Raw genomic sequence first — 13,205 nt, 5'->3', positions numbered from 1 at the left:
TATATGTGCACAATCACGTTTTCGTGTACTTTGCTTATGTTCTCTTCACACTGGAGAACAGAAAACACTTTTGTCATTGAAAAACGTGCATTGATTTTTTTCCCCGCTCCATTCCGTTAGATGGCAGCAGTGAGCTTTAGATGGACTCAGACCAACGGGCGACTAACCGCAGAAGTTAGCCTGCTGTTTGTTTACTCTTTAGGTACCGAATTTCATCCTCATACAGAAGCTACCTCTTTGCTCAAGGTCATGAAAACTTTAACGTCAACCCGCCGTTATCAGTCCGACAATTGAATATATTGTCGCAGCAAATGACCCTGAAGTCTTTCTGAATAATAAAAAACCGCACGTAAGTACTTTAGTTTCGGCTGCTTGCTTTGAGCGGGGCGCTCGACTAGCTGTAAAAGTTCATATAAGTTAGTTAACCTAACCTACTCTTAACTTATAGACGACCTCATGTTGTGTTGTGCATAATAATACGCTCTGAAGCTGCTTATTCGTATGAATATGGTGTGGAGCTGGTAAATCGCACAAGCCTGCATGCTTGTTGTTGACGTTAGCTAGGTTGAATGTATAGGCTTTAGAAGTTGCATAAGTCTGATGGCTATGTTGAGCAATCAGTGGCCGTGGAAGGCGAGCACGTAGAGATGCCGAGAGGCACGTAGATGTCAATACAGATTGACTACAATCACAGATTAGGTGCTGAACAATGGCATTTCAAAACTTACCGCAAACTGTTAAAGAGTTTAGAAGTGCCGTGTAGGAGTATTTCATCTAACAGAGGTGAGTACTGACTGGTTACACGGGATTGGTTTATACTTGGCCGAGCTTCCTGAATATTTTTAAATGCTAGTATTTTACTTTTACTCAAGTATATCAGCAAGTAAAGTAATCTACGTTTTATTAGGTTATGGTCATTTTGAGTTCCCAATTATTTTTGTGTTTAATTTTATTGTTATGTTGGTGACAGCATCTCTTCTGCTTCTGCCCAGACCTCCGACCTTTGAGCTCTATCATTTTATTTTAGTTCAAAACTTAGTTGAAGACACACCACAGTGCCTGTGCTGATTAATCCTGGATGTACTAAGAAGTTCTGCTACAGTTCTACAAGTTATTCATTCTTGAGTAGTTTTTTCTTTGATACTTTTGCAGAGTACTGAAGTTAGGGCTTGTCAATACATTTGACAATATATATTGTTATCATGATAAATTATGTTTGCATTGCATATAATCACTTGTAGAACACTAACCAGTTGCATGTTTGATTATGAAGAAAGCAAAATTAGTCCCGTTTGACTGGATTGAGTGCAATGCAGTATGCCAGATATTGAATTAAAATCATTGTATTTACAGTTTTGGTAGTATTTTGGTAAATGTAGCACTACTGGTTCTTTTATCTCTGTTGCAACTGATCAGATATCTAAAAATAATGAATATTGTGATATATCGTGTATCATGAAAAGTGTTGCAATATTATATTTTTGCCATATCGTGGATAAGGTACTTTTATTTTTATTATTTTTAGTTATTATGTCAATAAGTTAACTAAGGAGGCGCTATGTTAGCAGAATTATATTGGTATCAGGAGATATTTGCAACAAAAAAAATTAGCAACATCCGATGTTTAGATTTGACCGATGTTTCAAACTGATAGTTGATGACTGACGTATTTAAGATACTTCGAAGCAGAATGTTTAGGTGATATTGGGTCACTGTGCTAAAATGTGTCCTTTTCGTCCACCTCATTTGTAATCTGGAAATAAGTGTTACATGTGTCCGTAATGCTAATCTAGGTGGATTTAACCCCACTTTTCACATTTTTAAATGTTTATTTTTCTGCATCAGCAAATGCAATATCAGCATCAGCCCCCAGTACCCATATTGGTACATAGAAAGTAACAGTAGTTATACTTGAGCATGTCAAATGTCATTGACCTTTTCAGGCTGCCGTCATGACTCGTGATGTGCTCGGAGATGAACTGCCCGACTGGGTTGGTGCGAAGGAGTTTCATCAAAAGTACGAGCCTAAGGAGGTCATTGGCAGGTGGGTGTTAAAAACGTCTTAACAGCTAGACCTATAATTGAAGGATTTCTTTGGTTTTCTTTGGTTTTCCATCATGAAACTCTGGTTTGGTGCAGAAAAATACAAATTTTTATTTGTTATTGTTATATAGTGATCTCTGATATATAAACATAAAAAATATAGAATGCACCCAGATGCCTAGTTTTGATCATGGGTTTCCATTAAAAAGATGGCAAATGAGAAAGTCTTGGAAGGGAGCAAGAGGTATATTAGTGATACAGTATTAAATTTTGATACACTTTTTTGAACATTTATTTTTTACTTTTTTGCCACTGTAAATTGTTACACAGTGTGCAGCACTGTTTGCTGTATGTCCGTAAGGTATTCTTTACAAGCATAAATCTTCTGTAAAACATTTATCTGTGTGTAGAGGTGTGAGCAGTGTTGTACGCAGGTGTGTAAACAAACACACAGGACAGGAATTGGCGGTGAAGATAATTGAGATCACGGCAGAAAAAATGACTGCCCAGCAGTTGGAAGAGGTGAAGAGCTCCACTCTGAAAGAGATTCACGTCCTCAATGTGGTGCAAGGGCACCCGTCAATAAGTGAGTTAGACTTACTTTCAAACTGCAACTTTTGCTGTAGCACTGAAGTTGTGCTGATGCTGTAAATGTGTTCTCAGTATATCCTCAAATAGAACTCTTCTCTTTACTCTGTTTTCAGTCACACTTGTTGATTCCTACGAGTCAGCAACCTTCATCTTTTTGGTTTTTGACCTGTAAGTAATAGTGAACATCTCATATTTATTAGTGAATCTGTAATAGTGAATATCTATTAGTAAATCTCTCGGCTTTTCTTAGGTTCTTTAGTCATGGATCACTGTCAGATATTCCACATGAACATGTATACTACTTGTAGTACATTATTCCTTCTAGCATCTTGCAATATGCATCATTGTCATGTAAGAAAAAAGATGTAATAACACATCTTAACATTGTTCATACATAGTTTTTATTCCTTCCCACTTTTCACCACAGCATGAGAAGGGGTGAGCTGTTTGACTACTTAACAGAGAAGGTCACTCTTAGTGAAAAGGAGACCAGGTGAGTATATATATATACCAACATTTGATGAAATCTGTGTCTACAGTGTCTGTATCTGAAATGTCTGTATGTTCTCTAAGCTCGCCTGAGCACAAAACTGGGGGAAAAATTCAAAAGCGATCAAAAAAAGGCTAAAAAGGTTTTTTATCACTTCATTTATCATTTTAAATTCAGTGTTTTAGTCACATGGGGACTATATTTGATTGTGAATAAAAGTCTGAAAATTACATGTAATAAATAAATAAAATGGAAACTGTTAGATGTCCATCCAAGTTGTAACTATACAAAAATAATGCATCAGAACAAGTACTCTGGTGTTTTCCTTATCATATTACATTTAGGTATTGAACATAAATGGGTTATGCTATCATGACTACATGGATTATTCTACCGAATTGGTACAAAGTCAGCGCTCACAACACATTTGGGACTTTTAACCGACTTGGATTCAAATCCTTTTTGCTTTGAGTGACCCTATACCATAATTATGATTTTTTGTTCTTTTTTTATTAAAACAATTTGTCACTACCAAAACGTTACCAAATGTTTTGGTAGTGACTGTTTGGGTAGAGATTTTAGCTAATTTTGAGCATAACTCAAAACACTAGCCAGTACATGACTAGCAAACACAGCTTTTTTTTTTACTGTGGGGTTTGAACTAATTTGGCAGAATAGTCCACACAAATAGCTGCAAAATACTAATTTTTGTTCTTACTGTAATATTAAACCTGAATGGTATATTGTATTATTATTATTATTTTTTTTTACACTTCTAGGAGTATGATGCGTGCTCTTCTGGAAGCTGTCCTGTATCTTCATTCCCTTAATATTGTACACCGGGACCTCAAACCTGAAAATATTCTTCTGGATGACCAGGGACACATCAAACTTTCAGACTTTGGTTTTTCAGTGCAGCTACGACCTGGACAAAAGCTGAGAGGTGAGTGGTTGATAAAGTAGTAACATATGATTGTGGTTCTTCTCTTGAATAAAACTACATACATACTTTTCGTCTTTTGAGATAGAGTTGTGTGGAACTCCAGGATACCTTGCACCAGAGATTCTGAAATGTTCAATGGATGAAACACATGAGGGATATGGGAAAGAGGTGGACCTGTAAGTTCTAAAGAGAATTTGTCAAAATTTGTGTTCCTTTGGGGCTTAAGGAGTATTATTCTGTTTGATGAGCAGATGGTTAAAAGCAAATATATTGTACTCACTTTTTGGTGGTAGTTTTTCGTTGCTAACTCCAGATATCCTCCAGGTGGGCCTGTGGTGTGATCCTGTTCACACTTCTTGCTGGATCTCCACCCTTCTGGCACCGTAAACAGCTGCTTATGCTAAGAATGATCATGGAGGGGCGTTATCAGTTCAGCTCTCCAGAGTGGGACGACAGGTCTGATACCGTCAAAGACCTGGTAAGACTCTTTCTTTATGATGAGCATGGACTTACTATATATTAGTAATTACATATAGTTAACTTGCTTTCTCTTTTGTCATTTTGCCTTGTTTTTCGCTTTAAAATGTAGTAGTTGCAACAAAATGTATTTTGTTGCTTATATTGCTTATATTGTTAGATCTCCAGGCTTTTGGTGGTGGATCCTACACTTCGTCTCACAGCTGAGCAAGCCTTAGCTCATCCTTTCTTCCGCCAGTACCAAAAGGAGGATGTACGGCTGTTTAGCCCCAGGAAGACATTCCGGGTGAGTCTAACCCGCCTAATGAAATGAAAATAAATTTAAAAAAACACTGCAAAATATAATGCTGAATTAAACTGCATCTACATTGCCTGGTCTCACAGGGCCAGACGTATCTCATAATAAGAATGTCTGGGGACAATCATGAGAAAGCCTGGGCTAAATGTGGGTGGGAACAAACTAAATTTGATATTTTAAAACCAATCCAATCCCTCTTGAAAGCAGAGCTGAAAGTAAGGTGCGATGTTGTCTTTGTCAACATTTTCCATCAGAATTTAGTTGGTATTGTTCACAGTGTTAGTGTTAGGAACCACATGTCAAGTTGAATGCCTCTAACAGCTCCCTCACAGAAAGCAATTACATGAAAGGGTTATGGTTTTGAATATTATGCCTGATGCATTGGTTTATAATAGTTATAATAGGTATTGGCCTACAGTTTATTTTATATTATTTTTTTATTTTTATTATTATTTTTTTTACATATTCATGGCCAGTTACATGCAGGGCATTGTAAGACAAAATAGTAGTAGTATATATTTTTTTTATTTAATGCCATTTTACCATTATAAACATTCAGGGAAGGGGAGTAGCTAAGTAGCGCACTACTTTTTGCAGTTAACTACAAATTTTTGTAGCTAATATAAGTTTTATGAAATGTAGCTAATAGCTGTAGCGCCTACAAATTTTTGTGTAGCTATAGCGAAATTTTTTGCTACAATTTCGCTACAGGCTTCAGACAATCCACGCAAAATCTGAACCACAGAACGCGGTCGTTAACTGGGCTAGCGGCGACTGTGCAATCATGACTGAGCCGCGGACAGTTCGAGCAAACGGGCACACGCTGGACCCACGCGCTGATGACCTCTTACTAGTAGGCTTAACTGAGGGGTTGCAACCCAAATGTTGAGAAGAGCCATTTTGTCCTTTCAACAAAAATGAAACCACTTTGAGATGTCCGTTTTACCATCTTGGAGCCGCAACAGCTCTGCAGCAGTGGAGAGATTATTCAGGCCTGATTCTCACCCCAAACAGAGCTGGGGTCACTGATGAGAATTTTGAGGCTGAAGTGTTGCTGAAGTTTAACAAAGGACTCGGAATGTCATGTCTATATCTTGCTGAAATGTTTAAATTGGGGCAGTTTTATTTCAATAGTTGACAGTGCTTTGCACAAAGTTGTTTGGTTTGTATCTGGTTATTTTTCTTGATTTTTGTAAGGAAAAACCTGGAATGATTGACTTTGTCTTTAGTCAAAATTTTTGTTGGATATCATGCCATTGGTTGTGTAAGTCTGATTGTTGGTTACACTTAAACTTAATTTTTGGTGATCTTTTTATATATTTGCAGCTTTTCAGTTGTATGTTTTTTTCTGGCACATGACTAAATGCAGTGTCTTGTTCACACTTGTTTGGTGTCAGGTGGAGATTCACAAACATTCTGACAATCGCGCTTTGAAAGTAGCTAAAAAGTAGTGCACTACTTTTCAAAAAGTAGCTAAAAAGTAGCCACTACTTTTTCTGCAAAAGTAGCTAAATTGTAGCTAGCTACAAATTTTGGGAAAGTAGCTAACTACAAAGTAGCTAACTACTAATTTTTCAGGAGACACTGGTTCACTGGTCCTTTTGGATAGTAAATAAAATGGCTATATTTGTGCATCTTGTTCCTATCCCTGCCATTGGAAATTTGCCAGTAACTTTCCCTACGAGGCATAATTTTACATCAAACCACTCTGAATTACTTTTTGTTCAGTAGACTATTTATATTTAGTTTATAACTTAAAAAGGTGTAACTGAGTTGCATAATGCTGACACATGCTGTTTACAACTGTATATTTTACATCCCCAGGTCCTAATCTTGACAGTGTTGGGCTGTATTCGCATGCACTGCCGCTACAACCGGGCCAGGCCTCTGACGCGAGAGCTCCTGGCCAGAGACCCTTACTCTTTACGAGCTGTACGCAAGCTTATTGACGGCTGTGCTTTCCGCATATATGGACACTGGGTGAAGAAAGGAGAACAACAGAACCGGGCTGCTCTTTTCCAGAACACCACTAAAGTTATTCTTCTTGGTTTTGAGGACCTTGAGAGTTAGATTTTTTTGTTGTTGTTTCCTCTGTTGCTAAAATATTTTTGATTTGTCCATTAAGAGTTATAATACAGTTCAGGGACTATAGATATTAATCCGTCCAGAGGTGCACAAAACAGTTTTAAACTATTTATTCATTATCAGTTTCATTTACGATGCGAGGTGCTTCATTCATTTATTGTTACATGCATGTCATCTGACCTCACTTTTATTTTGTCCAGTGTGTGATCATGTGTTCTTAAATTACAAGTGCATCTTCACTTGTTGCATGTGTACCTTAAAAATATGATATGCAAATTGGGGTACATGAAATGATTATGAAAGTATAACAGTATGTCATGGATGGACTGTTAGTTATTGGAACTATTGCCTCCGTTCCAACAGATCTGTTGGTTATAATGTGGTTTTTACTGTGTGTGTTATAATCTTGATGAAGTGTCCTGCTGATTCTTCAAGTGCATTTCCAGATGTTTTACAGACCAGTTTATAAGCAGAGAGAATGTGAATGAAGTTAGATGGGTATTGTTAAACTACGGCGCCAGACATCTTGGTTTAGTTTTAATTTATACGTTGGTGATAATCAAAGTTCAGAAACATACATGGACTGCAGCAGTACAGTTTTATACCTGATGATGATCGTCTTATGTTAACAAACGTATTTAATGGTTACATCCTGTTCACTGTGGAATAATTTCTTTTAATATACTTGCCCACTTGTTCCCTTCATCTGTGATGACCAAACAACATGCTTTTATTACTGAGTACTGTACTGAATTTGACTAAAAAGTAAATACATTACTACATTATTACTGACTGGCTTGTCTGTTTTGTATATTCTGTCTTGATTTTCTTAATTCTTTTATGTAACTGTAGAACTAACAGAATTAAGAATATGGTTAGTGATAAATTATCATAAGCTTATATGGTCACTATACAACATTTTGGGTGGAGGGCTTTTAAAAGGTCTGGTGCTGAGTAGGTAAAACTTTAGATTTTACTGCATTCTTATAATGGGAAATATAAATGTCTCTTGTTTTTAAATAAATTCTGTAAAAGGGGCATGTTTAAACTAATATTATTGTAATATGTTAGCTCTTGTAACAGTTTACCATCATGAAAACATTTTATTTTAAGATCACTTGCAAAGTCACAGCAGCTTCGCTATATGGAAAATATTTTTTATGATATTTCTAGCGTATAATCAATAGAAAGTTGTACAAAGAAAGGTAATATTAATATTACATTTATTAGTAATATTAATAATACTAATATAATATCACTATTATATTAGTAATATTAATAATTGGAATTCAATAATAACTTAAACAGTGTAGACTGAAATGTTATAAATTAGACACCAGAACAAAAAATGATGGTTTATTCACAATTTATTTTTGAACAGATTTTTGAAGAGATGTTATGACATAGTAAAATAAAAAATTGTGTTACAAGTGTTATTAAATAATAAACTGTTATAGAATTGTAGAATTTGTAGAATTGTTATAGAATTGTAGCAATTTCTTGTCACAAAATTATCGCAAATAGCTATAAACAGCATTTTAACTATGAAAATCTCAATGCAACACAGCTTTCTTAGTTATTATGGAATCATTTACAGCTTCATTCATCATGAAACATTTATTTTTTTTTTTACAGCTTCCCACAAATTGTTTTAAACATAGAATATTAGCATCATATTACAATTACTTTACACATCTATGTGAAACAAATTTGGTTTTATATAATTGAAATTTTATATTATTGAAAATAGTGACTTCAAACATTTGAAGGTAGTATATATATAAACCACATTTATACTGATATATTTATATTTATAGTCTGTGGGGACATGTAGACATTTGGTCATTTCTTAGATTGAATGCTAGTCTCCAGTGCAGTAAGCGCAGTGTTAAGCTGATCAGTACTTTCCTGCAGCTGTTTTTCTAGTTGAGTGGTCAAGCGCATCACTTCTTCTTTTACTTCCTTTTCCACAATTGACCAGAGCTTTGCCTTTGATGATGGACCTAATAATGAAAATGACCTTCTAAGAAAAATTGTTCCACATAGGCACTTAAACCAAGACCCTCCTCTTCAATACCATCATAGAATCTGATCAATGTTAGACATGAAATACCACATTTATTGAAATTCCTGGCTGCTGAAGCATCTTCAGTGACATTTAAAAATGTGCATACTAGTTTTCTTATTGTAAAAACATCATTTGCTGCACATTTGCAACTTACTTTTCTGTAATATTATGCTATTTTAAGTTATGCTATTTACATCCATTCAGTAGCACAGATTTTTGACAGTAATAACCTGCTGCTGGCTGTGTTCAACAGTGGTTATACAAATATTTCGCAGTACAGTATATTGTTGCTGTGAGGACAAAAACTCATATCTCCAACTTTTTTAACTTAATAACTTTTTAGTTTATCATTAAAAAAAAATATATATATATATATGTTTACTTAATTGCAGAAAAGATGTGCTTTCAGTAGTGACAATACTTAACGTTACACACTGATTTTCAGACTTTGTAATACATTTACTTCAAAATAAAGAGATCTAATTGTTTGCCATGTGGCCATGAAGAACAGAGAAGCAAAGCATACAGAAAAAATATATGTATTATTATTACAAGTTGAAATTCAGGGGTTTAGGGTTTGGGGCTGACACCTCCCAACAGGAAGTACCCTATAAATCATTTTCAGCCTATTACTATCTCAATTAATGCTTAGGGTTTAAATAGATCATAACACAATCCCTGTAAATATCTAATGCCTGAATACTTATTTGTTTTTTAATGGTATTTATGTATTTATTTAAGAGATGTCCGTTCAAAGTAATTCAGTAGAATGATCCATATATACATACAACAAAGTAGTTTTATAAGCATGAAAAAGCTTTGAGAGCAATGAAGTTGGTTTCATCTTCACATATATGATTTCGTTCTTCCACAGCTTTCAAACAGTGGATGCCAAAATGGTAGCATGTGTACATTATGTTTTTGTCAAAAATTGATGTGGAACATCTTGTTTTTTGTGGACTGTTGTAATCAGTGAGCGGTATTGTTAAGTGATTGTCTACAAATTACATCACAAGTGGCAATCATTGGGGTCCAAGCAGCCTTACTGACTTACACAGTCAGTATAGGCCTTTTACCAGATCAAACACCAATGATAGGTACGTTTTAAGAATAACCCTCTTTACAGTAATTGTTCAGGAGAAGGCAAAAAAAGTACAATTTTTTTTACTTGTTTAGGCATAGCCGTTGAGCTCAATTAACTGAATCCTTCTTTGGCAATTATTTCTTCCCTCGTGTTTTATTCTCAGTGTGCAAGAGAATAATTCATTTCATGTTAAAATTACTGAAATTTCCTCCTGGGTGACAAAGCCAAAAAAAACATAATTTTCTGAACTTTTGCCCATGAGTTTGCATGCCTGTATAGTAGTTGTGAAATTATCTGCCTCATGGTTAGATATTTTACCATGTCTGCAAAAGAATGTAAAACTCTGATATATGGAATGAGCTATCTCAGTAGTGTGGTCAATGCTCAATAAAATAACACATTTATTTAGGTATTTTATGAGATGATTATGGAGCTTTTTTGAATTTGAATTTGGCCCCTGAACCCAAACTGTGGCCCCATTATGGTCCCACCTAAGAAAAACTGCCAGTGAAATAGATCCATTAGTTTAATTGCTCTTCACACTAATCTAAAGCAATTTCAGTACCTTGGTTTGGTGTCTCTGTGTCGGTGGTCAAGATTTCTGACAATGCTGTGTCTTGCTCATTTGCTTCCACTGATTCCTTTTCAGTTTCCTTCTCTGCATCTGTAACACACTCTGATGTCCAGATAGAACTATTCAGTCTCAAAGCTGACGTTTAAGGTATAGGATAGGGCAATGGTAACACTGCATTGAATGCTGAGTTAATGTACCTTCGCTGGCTTGTTCTTCTGTGACAGTATCCTCAGGCATTCCAATATAGGATAAGGATAAATCCAAATGCATCTTCACCAATGGTGAAGGAAAAAGTCCCATCAGTAAATCAAACAGCAGAAATTCAGCATGCAATAAAGACTGTATTCAGTGAACAAGATGACAAAGATACCTGAGGTGTGAATATGTACTTGTAAAGTACATAGTGTCTCATATATGTGTTGATGAGATATTTTATAATCTGGGTTACTTCTTCTGAACTGAAAAGACTGATGCTGAAAGGAGGTCTCTAGACAAGAAAGAATACAAAGTATTTTAAGAGCAAAAAAATCTCAGTAAATTAGTTCAGTTAATTATAACACATTCTGATTTACATACTCTGACAGAATGACAAAGCAGAAGCTCACTGCAGTAGGTGAAACACTGGTCCATATTGTTGAGGGGAGTTTCTGGAGTGTTGGAAAGAAGAGGTGTGTCAAAAGAGCTTAAAAGAAATTATCCAAGGTGACATTTCATTAGTTAAATTATCGTTACCTGATTATCACAAATGTAGATAAACAGTAATTCTTGGACATCTTCTGTTCAGAGTGATGGGTTTTGTGTCATGTACCACAGGCATTTTATTGAAGTTGTGACATTGCTTACAGTAGGAGACCCAAACCATGCTGGCAAAATACCCCCTACAGCATAACAAAGCCACTGAACCCCTTCACTGTAGAAATCAAGCATTCAGGCTTATACAGTTCTCTTGGTGTATTCTGCACATGCACTCTCCCACTTCTGGAGTATGTGGGGAAAGATGACTCATCTGACCACATCAGTTGGTTCCACATCTCTATTGAACATAGCACTGATGGTTTTTACACAACTGAACTCTGAAACGTGTATTCATCTTTGTAATGAGTGGTTTATGCATTGCAACCTTACGAAAACTTCCCTCTCTGTGCAGCTCATGCTCAGTCACATGAGCATCAGCTGCTCCTGTTTTTCCTTACATATCATACTAATGCACAAGCATCATCAAATGTGAGTTATCAAGTACAACCTCTAACCCAATATACTGATGTCTTTCCCATAGTTCTAAATTCAGATGCCACTGTTCCTACAGAAACATTAAGCCAGTTAAGCAGTCTTGTGATTAAAGCTCTTGCCAATAATGAACCTCTTTTAAAGTCACACAGATTTCCTCATGCCATCTTGATCCAAAATCAAAGTCAACTGCCTGATATTTTTATATAGGCAACAGAGGAATGGTAGGATGTTAACTGCTTAATTGTATGATGGAGTACACCTGTCTGCCTTTATACACGTTTTTCCTTTAATTTGTGACACGTCCGTATTTCGATGAAGATACAGTAACAAAAATAGCCTGTTTAATTCTAAGGGATAAAGGTAGGAAATGGTCATGTTAAAACTAGTTTTTTTTTTGTTACATGAATCCACACAAACATCATGAGCAGACTTCAGGGACTGAAGAAGACAAGAAAATGTATAGGCCCATTAAAATGAATCACCTGTGTTAAGCTGATGCACATTCTTTACAATGGAGAGAAGAACAGATGTTTGTTCTCTGTTGAAGTGTTGCTCCCTGCAGAACATCACTATATTTGTGTACAACTCGAGCAGAATTCCCAGCCGTGGCTCAGGTAGCTCAATTCTCAGTGAATGGCACAGAATCCTGCAGAAATCAGAAAGCAAACCATGGTTTATATGGCATATTCATTGTATAAATTCTCATCAGCAAAAGACCTGAAAATTTAGAATTAATGAATGAAAACCTTTCAATGTCTGGTATAGAGTCTGCCTTGTCAATTTCCTCCATATCATTGTAACTCAGGTCTGCCCTGCAGGTCCATTCAACAACAACACAATTAGGTGACAGGCACAGAATGGAAGAAGTCCATTTTAACTGTAATTAATTATAACATACCATAATAACACTCTGGCTTTCGGAGGACATAGCTCCTAGAATATAAGTGTTACAGTTAGTCACAGCAACAAAGTTCTGGCCTGACTGAACAATATTACACGGGTTTCTGCTTGCTGTTTATGACCAGGGTTATTCTCACAATGAACGAGCTCCTTTATATCGTACCGATGCTTCAGTCTTCATTTTCGCCCGCGTAGCTGAAGACTAGGTTGCTTTATGAACACGCTTTTAAAGTTGTCTCCTAAGTTAGCTAGTTAGCTAACTAGCAGGTTTCCTCTAAAAGCATGATAGCAGCGCTGGTCTGTGTTGCAGTGTCGCCTAGCAACAACCGGGTGCGCTCACACTGGAAGAAAACAGTCGTTTTAGATCAGTCAGAGACGCTATATTCAATTCTGTAATCAAACTACGAAAGACTTCAAAACAT

The 13,205-nt window shown here is 36.0% G+C and overlaps 2 protein-coding genes across 4 annotated transcripts; one reads left to right on the top strand and one right to left on the bottom strand.

Moving 5' to 3' along the window:
- The first annotated feature begins 169 nt into the window (after positions 1-169).
- Positions 170-7,715, top strand: phkg2 (phosphorylase kinase, gamma 2 (testis)). Of its 2 annotated transcripts, none has more exons than XM_036572778.1 (10): positions 170-349; positions 1,944-2,044; positions 2,454-2,629; positions 2,748-2,802; positions 3,062-3,127; positions 3,904-4,067; positions 4,153-4,243; positions 4,392-4,545; positions 4,705-4,830; positions 6,667-7,715. In XM_036572778.1, the coding sequence occupies exons 2-10, from the start codon at positions 1,953-1,955 to the stop codon at positions 6,910-6,912; spliced, it is 1,170 nt and encodes a 389-aa protein (XP_036428671.1). In that variant the 5' UTR covers positions 170-349; positions 1,944-1,952; the 3' UTR covers positions 6,913-7,715. The 2 variants fall into 2 exon arrangements, with proteins under 2 accessions (XP_036428671.1, XP_036428672.1); XM_036572779.1 differs by lacking the exon at positions 170-349 and adding an exon at positions 476-783 and having other exon boundaries at positions 6,667-6,912.
- Positions 7,716-8,276: 561 nt separating this feature from the next.
- On the bottom strand, positions 8,277-13,097 carry ccdc189 (coiled-coil domain containing 189). Of its 2 annotated transcripts, none has more exons than XM_036572775.1 (9): positions 12,921-13,097; positions 12,782-12,816; positions 12,630-12,695; positions 12,366-12,529; positions 11,230-11,300; positions 11,024-11,140; positions 10,851-10,923; positions 10,645-10,755; positions 8,277-8,930 (listed from the first exon to the last, which is right to left on the bottom strand). In XM_036572775.1, the coding sequence occupies exons 3-9, from the start codon at positions 12,671-12,673 to the stop codon at positions 8,770-8,772; spliced, it is 741 nt and encodes a 246-aa protein (XP_036428668.1). In that variant the 5' UTR covers positions 12,674-12,695; positions 12,782-12,816; positions 12,921-13,097; the 3' UTR covers positions 8,277-8,769. The 2 variants fall into 2 exon arrangements, with proteins under 2 accessions (XP_036428668.1, XP_036428667.1); XM_036572774.1 differs by having other exon boundaries at positions 12,947-13,097.
- Between the last annotated feature and the right edge of the window lie 108 nt (positions 13,098-13,205).

The sequence above is a fragment of the Colossoma macropomum genome, unplaced genomic scaffold, assembly GCF_904425465.1.
Source record: "Colossoma macropomum unplaced genomic scaffold, Colossoma_macropomum, whole genome shotgun sequence".
Classification (NCBI taxonomy): Eukaryota; Metazoa; Chordata; class Actinopteri; order Characiformes; family Serrasalmidae; genus Colossoma; species Colossoma macropomum.
This window is presented reverse-complemented; position numbering and strand designations above follow the sequence as displayed.